General features: G+C 39.2%; 1 protein-coding gene across 6 annotated transcripts in view; it reads left to right on the forward strand.

Annotated features, from left to right (window-relative positions):
- The window catches only part of myo6a (myosin VIa), a 201,577-nt gene that overhangs the window by 148,476 nt on the left and 34,895 nt on the right, over window positions 1–18,206 (forward strand). For 3 of the 6 annotated variants that reach the window (XM_055015731.1, XM_055015733.1, XM_055015732.1), the window contains exons 27-30: window positions 2,756–2,834; window positions 12,014–12,174; window positions 14,902–14,940; window positions 17,112–17,147. In XM_055015731.1, the coding sequence (XP_054871706.1) occupies window positions 2,756–2,834; window positions 12,014–12,174; window positions 14,902–14,940; window positions 17,112–17,147 (315 nt within the window). The remainder of the gene's footprint in view (window positions 1–2,755; window positions 2,835–12,013; window positions 12,175–14,901; window positions 14,941–17,111; window positions 17,148–18,206) is intronic. The other 3 variants (XM_055015735.1, XM_055015736.1, XM_055015734.1) reach the window with 2 other exon arrangements.

The following is an 18,206-nucleotide window of genomic DNA, read 5'->3' on the forward strand; positions in this document are numbered from 1 at the left end:
TGTATTTAGCTGATGCTTTTGTCCTGGGTGATTTACAGTGAGCACAGCAGCACAATCTGATTCAGTTCCCCAGTGTTCATCATTACAGGAGAACAATAGCAAGGATGTCAGGGGTCACAGCCTAAGAGTTTCAAAAAAAATCTGACAAACAAAGAAATCAGGTCATGTTTAAGTGATGCAATTTTAAAACAGCAGTGTGAAACCAGTTCCTGTCCCCAGTCATCCACAGCTTGATGAGGGCTGTTGTTACTTGATTCTGATCTATAAAGAATTTAACATAGACATAGTATCTGTGATGTCACTCCTTATACTTTTAAGATTAACCACTTAAGATTAGTATGGTGGGGAGGCAAACCTCCATTCAGAGCCCTGTTATCTTTCATGACCTACTTTTGTCCCACTGGAGTTGTGTTTGTCCACTCAATGAGTAGAAGTCTAATATTCATTTGTAATTTAGCTCTGTTTTTTGGTCTTCACCAACTCCTGAGTAAATGAGGAGTCTGTCGTTACCTTCTTGATGCTCGAATTTCTTCACCAGCTAACCTCTAACTGGTGTTTGTTGTTGGGCAGGTGGTATAGAGTGGGTTTTTGAGAGTTTGTTTGGTGCCAATAATGAAAGTGACAAGACTACACAGGATAAGATAAACTTTACTGATCCCCCACCAGGGAAATTTACATGTTACAGCAGCTAGGTAAAGATAAGGCATGAAGACTTTGGTTGTTTACAAATAGCTATAGAGAGAAAACGGTGTTGAGAGGCTAAGGCAACGGAAGACCTACATCCTACATCCAGTGAGTCAGACGAGAGCACTTGTGATGGAATTTTTCTTTCTTTTTTTTAGTTTTTACAAACCAAATAATCAGTCAATTAATGGAAAAAACAATTAGTGTATTAATTCATAATGAAAATAAACATTAGTTAGTAATTGTTTGGGATTAGTTGATTCCAGTTTGAGTTACCACATGTGCGCTAGCTGGAAGTCATTAAGCATCACTGAAGACTTTGTCTTGGTGCCCTTTTACTAGCTGAACTTCCACAATGCTCTCTGCTTGCCAACATGGAAGTGCCCATCGCCTATAATCACAACAGCATGAAACAGTAAGAGGCTCCACTTGCTGGTGCAACCAAGTACTACAGCTAATCTACAATACATGAAGTGTGTATTATGTGGGACGATCATATTAGGTATTGGCAGACGCTGAATTTTTAATAACTTGGATCAGATCAGGAGCAAAAATCTTGACCAGGACATCCTAATAGTATCGTACTAAAGGAGGCATTTTTCTCTATTAAGTATTTCTAATTTTAATATTCACATATATGTTACTGAGCATAGCCATGCAAGAATTAGGAAAATTTGCGATTTGTGTTTTCTGTCTTTATACAGTCAACTAGCCTTTTCTCAGGTAACCAGCTCCTCCCTGAAGACTCCACCTTTTTTCCCTAAATGACACAATGTAGGTGGCCGGTGAGGGTTTAAATCCATCACATGCTGTACATGGTTACACGGAAAATTTAATTTCCTGCCCAGATTGTGGCAGCCGTATTCCTCATTCAGGGTTTGACTGCCACAGAGCTCCGCGTTTTTTAACGCTATGGAAAGTCTTTTAGGAGGACTGATGGGGGCCAATGTGTTCGTCACAAACCACTAACCGCTAATATAAGACATTAGAGCCGACAGCCCAAATTTTATGGCCCACTTTCCGTTCCCTTTATTCTCCTCCTCTGGCAAGTTATGAACTCCCAAGATGCACCTGAAAGTCACAGACTGAAGGTCATGAGTGCAGGAGACTGATAGCACCCTGAGATCACATCAGAAGCCCGTGATAACATCAGTGTAATAACACGTTTTATGGGATTTCACGTTTCAGCACAGGTCCGGTGCAGCTTTAATCCGCCCATTGTTTCCGAGGATGTCTGTCAATGGGAATTTCTCACGGCGGATTTCACTTCTGATGTTTTAAATTTCTGAAACACTGTGCCTCCACGGCACAATGTTCTTTCTTTTGGGCATTTGGCTGATGTTTCTATTCAGAGCGTTTTGCAGCGTGTGCAGCAGCAGCAGAACAACCTTCAATTCCTCGATGACCACAGAGTACAAGCCGGCAGTAGTAAAGGGTGAAAATGTCAACGCTTTAGTGCTCTGATGGTTTTCCTGTGAGCGCACAACAAAAATAAAGAGGCAAAGAGCAAGAAAATAACATCCAGTTTAAAAGCTGTTGAAACAGACACAGGAGGGTGTTTCTTTTTAACTTTTTGGTGCGATTCAAGTCTCTTGCAGGGATTTGTCAGATTTATCTTTTGGAAACAAATCCAACCCAGTGGAGCTGAAAAGATTAGTCAGCTAATTAATGGTTATCGAACAGTAGTTTTTTTTTTTTTCTGCCAAAAGCCAAATTTTCTTTTTTTCGATTTTCTTCTTTGAGAGGATTTAATAAACTGTGTGTGATTTGTTCTGCCATTTGAATAACCCACAGTGTTTACATTTGAATGCCTTAAACTCTTGTATTCGTTGTATTTTGCAGCACTAAGAGTAGCAAAAGGCAATGAGAGTTACACTGCAAAATATCAGTCATTACATTCCAATCTTAGTATTAAACATTTTAAAATCCCTGCTTGAATTTCATGTTCAGTTCTTCTTTCTGTTAATACAAGATTGTTCTTTTTTTGTTTCTCTTTTGCCACATTTCCTTCATCTCTCTTATCTTTCCCTCTTTCTGCCTACATGTGTCCCTTTGTCTTTCCTCTCTTCAGGAAAGCAGAGATGGAACTGAAGAGGAAGCAGGAAGAGGAGGAGAGGAAGAGGAGGGAGGAGGAGGAGAGGAGGATTCAGGTGGGTGTCTGTAGCTGCAGGCAGATTGCAGTCAGGAGCCCTCTGTTGGCCTTTGTTGTTTTACCCCAGAAGCTGTTTGCACACGGTTTACAGGATGGATTCATGCAGCTGAGTTCAGTACAAAGGTGCAAAAGAACACAACAAACGGAGCTCTACACAAGGCTTTCTTCAAACTGTTTCATTTCCCGGTGTGTAGGTGAGATATAGAGTGTGTAGAGTTACATATGCTTTGTTTTACATGCTAAAAAGCTAAAAGTTGAGAAGGATTTGTGAGAACATTTGCTTTGGAGGCAAGAAAGTTAAAGATATATTTGCACTTTTTTCTACAAATGCTGGCAGCATTAGTTGTTTGTTCAGATCCCTTAAACGGCCTTTGTTTAATTTGACTTGACAAAGATCTCTAGCGGCCATATGAGTTATGAGGCACAAAAGCACAATAGACAACTTTATTGTGTTTTCTTTACATTCATTGGCATTTTTTCAATTTGTTCATGGCAAACCTGAAGCAGAAAAAGCTAGAAAGCTTTTATTCTTTTTTGAGATGGAAAACTTGACCACCAAATCAGAAAAATGGAAGAAGACAAGAACATCACATGTGGAGTGACGGGGAAACTATAAACTTTATCTCATAAATACATGAAAGTAACGGAAATGTCCTATTTCCAACTTTCATTGGTTTAAGCTTTGGCTAAAGCTCTCTTAAGTTGTGCCCTCTCTCCTTCTACAGTGATTTAATGGCACTGGCTAGATGGAAATAATTAGCTTTTTTTCTTTTAATTTGACAAACTTAGTTTAAATTTGTGCCACGTTTGGATGGAAACATTGCTAAAGTAGTGCAACAAATGAGAGCAGTTTTGGTAGGATAGATTGGCTAACAAAGCACTGCCAAAAGACTTAACACCCAGTTTCTCACTGTTTCAGATTTAGGTTCTGTAATAAGCCCTTAAGTGTTGGTGATTTGCAAATCATTTCAGCCTAAAATGCACTGTGAGTTTAGATTAAGGTTTATGTCAGACTGCAGTTGTCTAAGTTATTCAAATCCATTGATTATAGTACTTAATTACAGTCTTGGAATAGAGAATTCTCTCTATAGAAGCTTCAGTTGAGGTTAACTTCAAAACAAGAGCTGCAGATCTTTAATATTTAAAACCCTTTTGAAGGAAACTTCTTTGCAGTCATTGTGGAGAGAAGAAACTATTATAAGGACAAATAACACTCTAACTGTGCAGTAATGTGCAGAGGTTCTTGGATTCCAAATTATAGTGAGAATGCCCCCAACAATAGGAGTAGTTACCTTTCAGTTAGCCAAAGTGCAGTGAAAAGAAAAAGACTAAATCAAATGAATAGCTGGTGTGAGCACCATTTACGTTCTCCATGGTAACCTTGCACACATTTCTTTAAAGTACTGCATTATGTTACCAAAAGACTGTTGCCAAAGCAAAGTTGTTTTAGAAACGCGTTATATATGTTTTTGATCAGTTGCAAACGATTACAAAAAGTAAACTCAATTTTATTTATATGGCATAAAATGGGTGAGTTTTGTGATTTTTAGCACCATGTATTATAAAAAAGAGAAAAAGCAGAAACATGAACAGATGAGGGATATTTCTTTAAAGGTGGACATTTACAATGCAAGAACTGTTTTATATACAAAGTAACCTGGAGCAGCTGTGATAGAGTTGCAATCTGGAGAAAAGGTAAATTTACACATGTAGTATGAAGTACATATGAACTCTTACTATTACTATGAAGTCATTTAGATTTTAAAATTCACCCGTAGAGAGTCTGTTTAATAAAGCTTCATCTTGATTTGTTGTCAGTGTACGATATGTAACCAGAGCCAGGCAGATTACTACAGTGAGATCAAATTTGCTGAACTCACACGTGTGCCATCATCACTGCCTGACTCAACACAACTTGAAACTCGCACCTTGACTCACACACCTCACTGTGTTTCTCACATCGATAAATCACCGCCTCCGTTTTTCACAACAGGAGGAAGGCTGAAAATGTAGATGAAGGCAAGCAAGAATTTGATTCAAGCTAGATTTTGTCACAGAGCACTCCTCTGTGCAAGAACATAATGATTTTCCTTTATAGAAATGATTTTTGATGTGAATTTTAACCTTGTATTAAAAAATTTACATTGTATTATAACCCAAAGAACCATGGAGATTTGACAAATCTCCAAAAATGAGAAGTAAAAAATGAGCCCAGTTTGAAGGGGGGCCAAACACATCAGCAAGGGACAGCACTAGTGTTGTGGTATCCATGTGTTTGTGTGCACATCCTTACATATTTGTGTTTCCTCAGCAACTGAGTGGAAGCCCTGAAATCCCTCCTGTGCGGCTCTACTTTGCTCTAATCCATTTCTAGCTGTTCTGGCAGGAACGTGGCAACACGTTATCTCTCTCCATCACACTCTCTAATGGCCCTCTCTGTCACTGTGCGTGTCTCTGAGCGCCCTGTTATGCTAGCATTGTGAGGACCGCTGAAGTGGGCACATGGCATGTAGTCATGGCTTTATAGTGTTGTGGTGACTTCAGGGTCTGGATTTAGGTTTAGGGTTGAGATCAGTGTTTAGGATTGGTTTTACATTATGGTAAAGATAATGTTTGACAGTTCCAGTGATGCAGAAGATGATTGGAGGCATACATGGATCAGCCACAACATTAAAGCCAGCTGCCTAATATTCTGTTGGTCCCCTTTGTGTTGCCAAAACAGTTGGAGTCCACAGACCTCTGAAGGTGTCCTGTGGTATCAGACACCAAGATTGACATCATACTAAGAGCAAATCGTTTAAGGGCAAGGTGGGGCTTACATGAATGAGTGATTTTTCTGGCCCATTGATCAAGATCTGTGGATCAGGAGGCCAAGACAAGGTCTTCAGCTCTTTGTCATGGTCCTCAATCCATTCTTGAGCAGATGCTACTGCCATCAGGTGGTGGAACCGCTGCCCTATAGAGGTATATGTAGTTTGCACTACTGCTATTTGTCAAAGTAACATCTACTTGAATACTGGTGCCAAGGTTCCCCAACACAACTTTCCCCTGAGCATCACTACTACTACCTTCTTCCCATCATATGCATCACATAACGCAAAAGAAAACATCAGACCACACCACCTTCAGTTCTAGTTTTGACGCTCACCTGCCCACTGTAGGCTCTATCAGTGATAGATAAGGCTCAGCATGGACACTCTGACCTCTGTGCAGCCCCGTAAGCAGCAAGCTGTGACGCTCTGTGTTCTGACACCTTTCTATCATAGCAGCAACAGTTCAGGTTACGGTGGATCAGACCACACAGAACCGTCTTCACTCCCCATGTGCGTCCAATGACCCCGTCTCTGGTTCATCAGTTTGTCAGTCTTGCTCTATTTTTGATCGTTACTAACTGCTGTTTACCCGGATCACCTCACTGAGGTGCTCAGTGAACTCACAGCAGGTGAACTGACTGCTCACCTGCTCAAAATCAATGTTATTCCCTTCACAGGTCAGTCACTTGATGGTTTCACTCTCGCGTCTGATTGGTAGATGATTCTTATTTTCTTAAAATTTGTAAAATAATTGAAGAAATTACCAAATATTAGAACTAAAGTGAAACTGGAATTTTGCAGGCTTTCTTCAAGAGATAAGAAAACCTCTTTTCTTTAAATTGCTTTGACATGTATAATAACTAAAAATGAATCCTTTGAACAGCCTTTCTCAGCAGCATGCTGTGATTCACTCCACATTAAAAAAAAATATATTAACTTTATTTATTTCAATATTTCAATTGTTCATCGTCAAACACACCCTGTTTTCCATCAGCTGTTGATGTAGGCTAACTGAAAGACATCTGAACTTTTAGTCAGCAGAGTTTACAGATTATTTTAGGAATACTCTTTGGTGGGGAGTGATTGTGAATATTATAAGCAGCCATTTTCATTGGAGCTGCAAATCAGTCTGCAATTTCTTTTAAATTGCAAAGATATATATTTTTTCAAAACAGTTGTAGTAGATGTTTCTTTGAGTTTGAGTATACACTACTGTGCAAATGTTTGGGGTCACTTAGAAATGTCCTTATTTTTGAAAGAAAAGCATTTTTTTTCAATGAAGATAACATATTAATCAGAAATCCAGTCTAGACATTGTTAATGTGGTAAATGACTATTCTAGCTGGAAACAGCTGATTTTTAATGGAATATCTCCATAGGGGTACAGAGGAACATTTCCAGCAACCATCACTCCTGTGTTCTAATGCTACATTGTGTTAGCTAATGGTGTTGAAAGGCTCATTGATGATTAGAAAACCCTTGTGTAATTACGTTAACACATGAATAAAAGTGAGTTTTCATGGAAAACATGAAATTGTGTGGGTGACCCCAAACTTTTCAACGGTAGTGTATATATAGCTACTTTGCTGAGACATAAATCAGAGACAGATTTTAAAACACTGGGCACTAAATGTCACTCAGATGTGTTTTTAATTTGAAATTTTGGGTGAAAAGACCCTTTAAAGACCTGCACATGTATCTGTGTTCACGTGTTCCCTAAATAGAGATAGATAAATAAATAAATAGAATAAATGGACATATACCACTTAGTCTTGCTTCAGTGGTTGTGACTTGTCATACAAACCCTTTGTATCTTGTGTACATTGGTAATTCTGCACTTTTCCACTCGTGATGTTTTACAGATTCTTTGTGTGTGTGACAGAGAGATAGCGGGTTTACAGTTTGCAGGGTTTTATGTTTATCATCTAGCGTGTTGCCGTCCGGCCCATCTGTTGCCGTGGCGGCTGGTGCCTCTGGTTCTCCGGGGTGTCGACCCGGCCCAGATCAAGTGCAGGTTTTAGCGGCGAGCGGCGGCTGCTCAGATCAAAGCTGCTGAGGCTGGGTTACCCACAAATCTCCTGAACCTCCATCACCACAGAGCTGTTGGGCTTCCTGACACGTTCACTGTTCTCTAAATATTCATGAGTCCCACTGCAGAGTCTTAACAAGGCTGAGCAGTTGAATAGCGAAGGTGTCATCATCCACACTGTGAAGTTTTATTTCTGTGTCTGTACATACAGTCACAGTCATGATAAAAAAAAATAGGATGTGAGGCGTTTGGAAATGATATTTACTGAGACTGAATGATTGCCAGAGTAAAACCAGTGGTGTCTTTTGTAGACAGTGTCGCCCATCAGTCTTTATTAGCGTTATGTGTCAAAAAGAAAAGGACAGAAATTTATTTCATGTTACTGCATGAAGTGAAAAAAGACTTTTATGGAAAGTGTGGGCGAAATTAAGCAAAAATTTGGATTATTATTGCAAACTAACTTTGAAAACATTCCCCACTTGTAGTATAAGACCCAAATCTCTGACCTGACATGGACGTATGAAGAAGAACTGCACTCAGTTGCTCTCTTGAATGAAAACTGCCCACATGGTGCATGAGCCTGAGTGGTTTTCTAGCTTCTGGCTTTGCTTCTGCGTTGTGCGACCCACTGCACATGCTCAGTATTGTTTACAGCACTTTATAGACTTTAAATTGTGATGACATCAAAAAATAAAATCAACTTGTCAGAGATCTGGAGAGGTTTATTAAAGTCCCTCTTTGGTTATTTATATTCAAATAACCTCTTTCTGCCCTCAAATGGCTTCGATATAACTCTACATTGTTGTTTCCTCTACAATGTGCAGATTTTCACATCTTCAGTACTCGCTGCAGCTTGAACCTACAACCGTGTCCAAGCACTGTAAAACTACCCACATCACACAATAGCAAGTTGTCATATTGGAGTAATTCTGACATACAGGCTTTACCCGGATTCTACAAATCAATATGAAACTGCCATAAATAAAAATGTGTAGCAAAAGAATAATAAAACACTGACTTTCTTTAGCAGTTAGAGGTCCCCTATCAACAAAGGTCTCTTTTATATTGAAAGTCAATGGGTAGAATGTTTTTGTTTTTTTTGCAACACCACAAATGTCCACTGGGAAAGGCCAAATGGTGGAGCTGAATCAATAAATGGTAGAAACTGCTTTATTTTAACCTTAAGTTCCAAAGTGCTTCACAGTGCGTTTCTTTCTGGGATCAACATGTTTGGCACATAGAGGAGTCAGGGATCAACTGCCAACCTTGCGATTAGCGGACGACCCACTGTACCACCTGAGCTACAGTCATTCACATCACAAAAGTGTTGGTGGTTGCGTTGCCTCCCACTGTGTGTGTAATGTAGGTGTCCATTGTGAGTCTGACAGTGCTGTAGGGGTAAACGGCTAAATTGGCCAAACAAACAGACAAAACTTCAGACCTCTGACCACTGATTAAAGCCACTCTAGAACAATTGCAGCGATTAACCAGCATGCAGCTGCTTACAATCAAATCATCCCCGTAATGCAGTTTATACTAAATTCCCATTAAAAACACAGCCGTGGTCTGCCGGTGTGATTAAATCTTTAAACTTCTCCCTACTGATGAAGCAGCTAAAAAAATGTGTGAAAATAAACAAGCAGCTGCTGAAACATTCAAATAAACTCACCTGAGAGATAAAAGATCAGATTTTGCGCTTGCTAGAACCACAGACAACCAAATCCACACCACATGCCTGAAAAGTCGACATAAGCAAGAACTCAGAGCTCACTCACAGCTACAGATTTGAGTGTCATTTAAGTTTGGTGTAACTTTGGTTCTTACCATCCATAAAGTGTAAAATTTTGTTTGTCAGAATCCTTCGAATGGCTTAATTTGGCTCATTTTAGATTTAGGAAAAACTATTTTATCCAACCCAGCAGAGTTCAAACAGGTCAAAAATTCAATGACATGAAATGCAAATATCGCACTTTAATTAACTATAAATGATATAGCATAAATGTTTGATTTATTATGTATTTATTACTTTATTTTCCTCAATCAACTCCACTTTCTAACTACTACTTAAAACTGCCATTATTTAAATATCAACTCTGAATGTAAGAATTTATGGTATCACAGAAAATATTTAGGTATAAGATACAATACCATTTGCAGCTGAATTGTTAATAATATAATAAATAATAATATAATTTGTAACGTGATTTGTTCCAAGGTGAACTGTATAGGATCAGATTTGTGTATTGTCATTTTTTAAGACTAACTTTTTAATTATTCATGTCAGTGGAAAGCTTATCAAATAAAGTACAAATCCAAAAGGTTTGCAAATAATTATTCATTTTGATCAAACATATCCAGTGATATTATTTAAACAGCAGTTCTGACTTTGACTTTAAACTTAGACGGCCTGTTAATGGTTAAGATGAGTAGTATGACAATGAAGGTGAAATAAAGTGTAGTCAGGATTAAAGAATGTCTTTAGCATCTCAAAGAAGTTCAGCTATTGAAGTGAAACTCTTTGGGTCTTTACGCCCCTCCTGAGCTGGTCAAGCAGCTGTTTGACTTCTAAAAGTTGTTTCATGAAGAGAGGTGGAAGCAGCAGCATTAATCATCCAATTTAGCTCCGCTCCTCAATCACCGCCCTCAGTGCTTCTCTAATGAGTAGGACGGAGGACATGAAGGGGTTTCTGCTTCTGTGAATGAACATTAGAAAGAGTTTCCACTCATTCTCGTTGAGCTCTTCGCAGTATTAATATTCTCCTTAGTCCGAGGCTTCAACCAGTGGTTACTGGATCCTGTTGTTACTGTTTGTTTTTCAGATCAGTTAAATCCAAAGTGACAATTTGAAAAGACTTGTTTGAGCGAATTAGAAGAATGTGTGCCTATAATGGGTTGTGCAGCTTCAATAATGACTCGCTTGATATTTATCTCTGAACACGTGTGATGTTCTACAATATTTATGTATCGTGAAAGTTTCAGGTACTAAAAATAAAGTCAGGATTCTTTTAAATTATGTCAACTTGTCAATTAGCTTCATGCATTGAAAAAATTAGTACCAACCTTTCAACTCAGCCAAAATGTGAGATTATCATTACAAAAACTTGCTGAATTTATCAGTCTTGGTCAGACCCTTCATGTTCTAGAAATGTCTTAAATTATGTCCTTTACATTCCTTTGAGGATTTAAACTTGACAAATCTGCAAAATGACTACAACCAAAAATGTCCTTCACTTGTGGCTGAAGAGCAGCTTTCATTAGACCAAGTGTGGTGTCCTTTTCTATTAATGCATCCACCGTGTTAAAATAACTACATCCTGCAGGCTGGAGATAAATTAAAGGAAAAACCTGAATTCTTGTTGGGTACAGCGAGGGAATCTGCTGGCTCTGTTATACCGTTAGGGGATTTTTGCTGCCATGGTTTGGGTCCTTTAGTCCCGTTAGAGGAAAGAGTTACTGCAAATCAATACAAAGCTGTTCTGAGTGATTACCTTCATCCTATGCTGGAACATTTCTAACCTGATGGGAGTGAGCTCTTCCAGGACCACAATGCCTCCATCAAAATGGCTCAGGAGGTCACTGAATGGTTTGATGAGGGTGAAAATGTGAATCGTGTGTTATGACCTTCACAGTAAGCTGATCTGAACAGATTCGAAAACCTGTGGGAGATTTTCGATTGATGTGTTCGACAACACTCTCCACCACCATCAAAATACTAACTGAGGGCGTGTATTTTGGTAGAATGGTGTTCCACAAACTTGGAGACATTCTGTTGTTGTTTTCCTTCATTTTTTTCAATTATCTGTATGTTTTCCTCCATTTTTTTGTGTGTTTTTTTTTTTTTTTTTTAAATCAACTTAAAATTAGGGATGGTGCACTTTGTGATGCATTAGAGCTGCAAATCTGGAACGACATCTGTGAAACTCAATCTGATCTGAACTCTGAATCAGACCTCAATCTGTAAAACATCTTCATTCAGTAACAGCTTTATTTCTGCAGCACTTCTCAAAGTCAGATAATTCATAAGCAACAACCTTGTAAAAAATCTCCTGACTGAGCTGTCAAATGCACTTCAGAATAAATGTTCCTGAAGTCTGGACCTAGGACCTGGAGTTTCTAGGAAACTCGACATGAGGCTCTAACCATGCTGTGGTGGATCTGGCAGATATTTTGTACCAGCAGATGGTGGACGTGTCTGAGGACTGAGAAACTGAATCGGAAGTTGACTCCAACTCTTCCACACGTGAACATATGTTACCTGCTGCAGAGACACAGCAGGTGTGCAGTCGGCTGAGTCCAGACATTAATGTCGTGTGTGCTGGCGATGTGTGTGTTCAGATGGAGATGGAGCTGCAGCTGCAGGCTGAGAGGGAGGAGGAGGCGGCTCGGGAGGCCATCCTGGCGCAGGAGAGGAGGGACCGGGAGCTGGCCCTGAGGATCGCCCAGAGCGAGGCTGAGCTCATTCCTGAGGAAGTGGCCAACGACTCGGGCCTGCGCAGGTATCCGACACACTGCGGCATATTTACAACACAATCACACATTTTTATGTTTTAACTTCTGAAACTGGATCTTTGACAATATAGTAGTCAGTGGAGGCGCTTTTTCTGTCTGAACTTTGTCTCTTCAAGCTCGTGGAGGTCTGGAGGACATTGAAGCACAAAAATTAAAAGGAACAGACACCCTGAGCTTTTGTTGCCCCAAAAACCAACAACAAATAGGTTGTCCCCCATCAAAAACAAGAACATAGTCCTTACCATCCTTTCTGTCAGAGTCCTGTAATGGATGACAAGAGCTATATAGACAGACAGACAGACAGACAGATACTTTATTAATCCTGAGGGAAATTCAAGATCTGCTTGTACAAAATCTGGAGAATCTGCTTAATCATATATGTGCAGTTTGTTAAACACACTCTGTTCCTTGTTCCTGCAGTGGAAATTTAAGTAACATTTACGTGAGAGAACATCAGTAGGATTTTTCACAGAGCAGGACGGAAACACTAATCTTGAAGTCAAAGTAAAAAATGATCAAAAAATTATTTAATTAAACTCAAATTTGACTTTTTTCTTTCACGGATGCATATAAAAACCAAGGACTGTTTTATTGGCTGCTGTAGGGAAACTGCTCAACACAGAGTTAGGAGGGAATAAAAAGTAAAAAGAGAACATGAAATGTTGGAATAGTAATTGCAGTAGTAGATAAATAATGCATTATAACACTAAATTCACAGTAAGTGGATATAAAATGTACTAGTGCTGTATGTTCAAGATATTTTGATGAGGTATAATCATAGTATGGACAAAGTGCAGATTAGCTATAATTTAATAATAAACTAACATCATGTTCACAGATAAGCTGAGGGAAAAGTGTAATGTGAATCGGTAGTAAATTAAAGGCAGTTTAACAGCAGAGATGTGCAGTAATTTTACATGCTTTTATGTGTTGTTTTATTTTTGGAGCCTGCCAAAGAAGAATTTCTGTCACCATTTGGGACAGACAGTAAAGTTTATCTATCTGTCATGATTGTAAATGTAAGCCAGTGTAATGATAGTAGATTGTGTAAAAAATATACAACTTGGTCAGAAAGAAGAGAAATTATATATTTGGTCACAGAAAAGGTTCAGTGCAGCACTTTGTGAGTCTCCAGTAAACCAGAACACTGAGCAGAGGATGGAAGATGTTGTCCATGATGAGGCTTGACAACATCCTGCTTAACCTCAAAGACTGAGACGACTTTCTAAAAACATTTATAGTCTGTTGGTGTCGTCCAACAGATTTCTTTGTTGCAAAAGTTTCTAATTTTGATTCTTTTCGACTGTATTTTATTACAGTGAGAGTCAGACAGCGTTAAAGTTTGTAATCTCGATTTTATAGAAAAATATATTGATATTCCTCAAACCAATTTAAATAGGTATTGATCACTGTATTATTAAAATACTCTTGATTGTTGCTTCATGTTAAGGGTGGGAAACCTCTAAACTACACACACGAGGCTTTTGTCCAGTATTTTAAACTGTGTTGACTGTTTTTATTGAATTTCTTTCAGACCTCCACAAGCTTTATGAAATAAAGTTCTGGCTTCACAACATGAGATGTTTGATTATCAAGCTGCCAGTAAATGATTGTGAATATCTGACTTTGATTAAGTAAAATATCTGATGTCTGATTCACTGCAGTGAGAACTTCAGTGATTCTTGCTGCTCAATCGAGTATGTTTGTGTTTATGTGGACAGACGTGTGATTGGTTTAAGGTTACGGACACAATTTAACTGGACAAGGTCTTAGTAATCATTTAACCCTCTGACCCCTAGCAGTTTCTGGGCTTTTTTTTTTTTTTTTTTGCTCCTGTCACATTTTTACTGACTTTGAGATCAGTTTTCACTGCTGTACAAAGTCATGAACCTTTACTGAAAGAGCACAACCATGACTAAAAGTAGAGAGAACTCATATGTATATGGTGATATATGATCACCATGACACAGTTGCAATGTCATAAACTTTTTAAAAAGTTAAAGTTGGATTATATATGTTTGTAAAACACCTTAAACCAACATGTACAAAATTAATTTGTTTTTATTCTTGTGCTCCTTCACGGCCAAGAAATCCCCAGAAGTTTTGTAGCATGACTCTTGGTGGCACTAATGGCTTCTTAGATGCACAGAAGAGAACAGAATTTTTTTTTTTTTTTTTTTTTTTTTTTTTTTTTTTTTAAACAGAATCTGGTGCCAATTTGTAAATGAGACATGGAAAATATGGCAACTTTGATGAAATACGATTTTAGGTTTACACGTCACACACAGTTAATTCAATTACGATCAGGAAGTTGAAAGTCCAAGTATTTACTTTGTGGCTCAGATAAATGGTTGCATTTTACCAAAAAGATAAACTGCTTTTAAAAGCCTTTTTGGTGTTCAGAGGGTTAAACTGAGCTCTTGTGACTCTGAATTTGAAAAATGTACAGTGAGATCAGTAAAAAACGCTGAAAGCAGTAAGAAATGTTGAAAAGTCAGATTTCCTCTTTCCCAGTTGTATATTTTGACGTTTTGTAGACTCAAGGTTTGTCGGCCTGTGACTGACTCTGTGCTCCTGCAGCCCTCAACGTTTGGACACGTTCTTACGACAGAAACTGTTACTTGGACTCGGTTTGCTGTGCAGAAAGCTCCATCTCCATCTGATCCTGTGTTTAATCATTTTCTTCTTCTTTGTTTCCTTTTTTTTCCTCCCAGTAATGGCTCCTCAGTCCCATCGTCCCCAGAGAGAGCAGCGTAAGACCCGGACATTTAACCATTAATTTAATCCCCTCTCCCACCCGCCTTTGACCTTTCAAACCGTAACAAACCCTGCATGCTGTAACAATCTGCCAGCACAGCACCCTGTTCTCTAACAACAAGATGCTGATTCCAACTTACAGAGGCACCAGTTTAACTGAATGCACTTTAATTTTTCAGTTTTTTTTAAAAATTTAACTTTTAAACTGAAGGACTTTTACATCCATATTTTAACAAAGCCATGGTTTGATTACCATGCACCAGTACCATGTGATCTGGGCTCGTATTTATCAAACTTCTGAAGGTTGCACATACACAATGCAATAAAAAGACAAATTAGGACTAAAAAGCTCTTAGCTAATAGTGAAGAATTACACATTTATCATAGGGCTCCTTCTTTCTTACAGCTAAGTGTCAGATTAACCTTTAAAAAGGAACTCTCAGCCCTGTAGGTGAATTTATAGGCACAGGGATTTAGTTTCAATCTGTCTTTTGAAATAAAAGTGTGCTCTTACAAATGAAAAATTTAATTAATGAGCAATAAGAGTGAACTTTTACTCAGTTCCACTTTGCTGTTGCAGCTTTCCTTTGTCTCATAGGACCTGCAGCTTATACCAGTGGTAACAAGTGTAGGAGAAAATTCAGTTCAGTTTAACTTTATTCATGCCTGTGAGGGCAGCTGTATGCAGCAGGTGATCAGCTCATACACACTCAGTAGGTTTGAACAAAGACGATTACTGTCCTGTACGATTCAAAATATCTGAAGGCTATATGCGAAGACAGTCTGATTTGATTTGTTCTCTGCTTGAGCTACAGCTACCCAGATTTAAAACAGTGAGTAAGTGCCCCACCAGGAGACGTGTTAATTGTTCACGGTCACCTGATGATCATAAATGTCTTGGTACTTTTCCACTAGCACCTACTCGGCTCGACTCTACTCGACTCGGTTTGGGTCGTTTTCCATTACAATTGAGTACCACCTCATCGTCATAGCACGGCGCCCCGGCCACGGAGTTAGCATTGATGGCTATCTAGCTAGCTTATTGTCTGCATACAGGAGACAACGACGTTACTTTGAAAATATGCTTGTTTGTTTAAAGTGACTTTCCCACCAATGGGATAAGTAATACAAAAGTTTCCTGAAGTCACAAAACACTCACTGGTTTTCATGAAGGAGTCGCTCTCGTGTGTCGTCACTCCCTGTCCAATCAGTGGTCTGCACTCTGTAGACGTCACATTACAGGCTTGACTTAGCTCGCTTGGAACCCCGGCCGAGTAGGTACTAAAATAGTAGCTGGTGCCAGGTACTACGTCCTGATGGAAAACCTCACAAACTGAGTAGAGTCAAGCCGAGCTGAGCCGAGTAGGTGCTAGTGGAAAAGCACCATTAGTGGAGCTGACTCTAGAGAGTCTCAGGAAGTTATCGACATTTTCCTGCAGTTACCACTTGTGGCCACAGAGGGTGCTGTTCGGCAAACATCCCTGAATAACATCCTCAAACTTTTCTCTGTCACATAATATTCAGAAAAACCTTTGAGAGTTCAGTTTTTAATCATGTGTCAGTTTTATTTGAAGGGAATTTCTGCGTTGTTGGAGTTTTAAAGAAAAAAAGTATTTGGGAAGAGACTGCAAAAAGAAAAAAAATTCTGTGACTTAATTACATAATTTGTTCACCATGAGTTAATATTCTAAATGTTCTGGTTAATTTGTATATCCCAAAAAGCTAACAAAAAATGACAGATTTATCAGGTAGTTTTAAAGTGTTTGCGTAAAAATATATTGTGTTCAGAAAATAAAGCCTAAAATCCAGCGTAGGTTAGACTCGCGTTCAAAATTGATGTACATTCATCAAACGTTTGATCATGTACAAAAGTCCTCTACAATCCAGCCAGCCTCTCTTTGGCCTCATTAAAAGACAAATGACAGATACTTTTTTATATTCATTTCACAAATAGGAGTTCAAAGCATTTGTACTTTGATCTTTAGAACTTGAGTGTCACCTTGAGCAGTTTGATAAATCCTGGCCTCGTCCTCTGATCAGAGTTTGGAAGGAGAATCATTTTCCTGATGAGCCTCAGGGGAAAAGAATCACCTCCCCCGTCCCTGATTGGTTTGTTCTATTGTGCTCTGCTGCTCCGTCTTATAATCCTCTAATCCTCTGTTTACAGCGCTCCTGTAACCACAAAGCTCAAGAGCTTGACCATGTAGGTTTCCTCTCGCACCGCACACCAAACACCTTCAGGACACTGTGTACATCCACAGGACGTATATAGCCTGCAGTGATTCCCATCAGTTCAGCTCAGGAACAGTGAAAGCAGCTTGACGGTGCTTCCTGAGATGTTAAAGCTCTCAGTGTTAGCGGCCCGTAGTTCGCAGGCCTCAGCCACTCTTCTCTTCCACACTTAGCCCCGGAGCGACCCGCATATAAAGTCACTCTGAAAGTTGAAATTGATGCTTGACGTCGTGAGTCAGCCGTAGTAGAGGCCGCATTACGCTGTCAGGCACTTTGAACATGCTAAGAGTGGTGTATTGTAGCACTTTACTCTCTGGGTGGTTCCAGTCCACAGCCCTGTTCTTCTCTACTATGGGTTTTTCGCTATTTTGGTGTCGCTCGGTACAAATAGCGCTTTTTTTTTCCTCCATACAAACCGAAATTGTAGCATTCTGTGGAGGTTAGTCAGGAAGCAAATCATCCTCAAGAGGAAAACTGCAAATTCATTTGTGTTTTGAGTTGAGAGAAAATCTTCATAGACGTGCAGATAGAAGAATCAAACAGACATTTAAAGCGTGATGCCACTTTATTAGGGGTGTTAAGCCACATGCACACTTCGGCCTCAGACACATCCTCACAGATGAACCTTTCATCATCTTCTGTCACTGCTACATCCTCTCACACTCTTTGTTTTCCTACTTCATTTCTCCTGTTTTCCTTGTCTTGTTCTCCCTGCAGCCGTCTCCTTGAAATGATGTTTATATACTACTATATGTTTTAGTTTAAATGCATTTTGCTGGCACCCAACGGTAATTATTATCTGGATCGTGTCTCATGGTCACTTACTATGTAATTAAAGTGTTTCTTTTCCAAGCTCAGCAATCTCATCGCCATTAAAGCCATTTAAGTGGTTTAGCAGTAAGCAAACACACCACTGTTCATGTGGCGTCTCATTCGTCACTAGTTGAACTTGCATTCAGTTTGGTTCTAAAGTCGTATCAGTTGAAAGCAGCCTCATGATCAGTGCCGCTGCTCCTTTTGCTTCCTTTCA

The sequence above is a fragment of the Amphiprion ocellaris genome, chromosome 12, assembly GCF_022539595.1.
Source record: "Amphiprion ocellaris isolate individual 3 ecotype Okinawa chromosome 12, ASM2253959v1, whole genome shotgun sequence".
Classification (NCBI taxonomy): Eukaryota; Metazoa; Chordata; class Actinopteri; family Pomacentridae; genus Amphiprion; species Amphiprion ocellaris.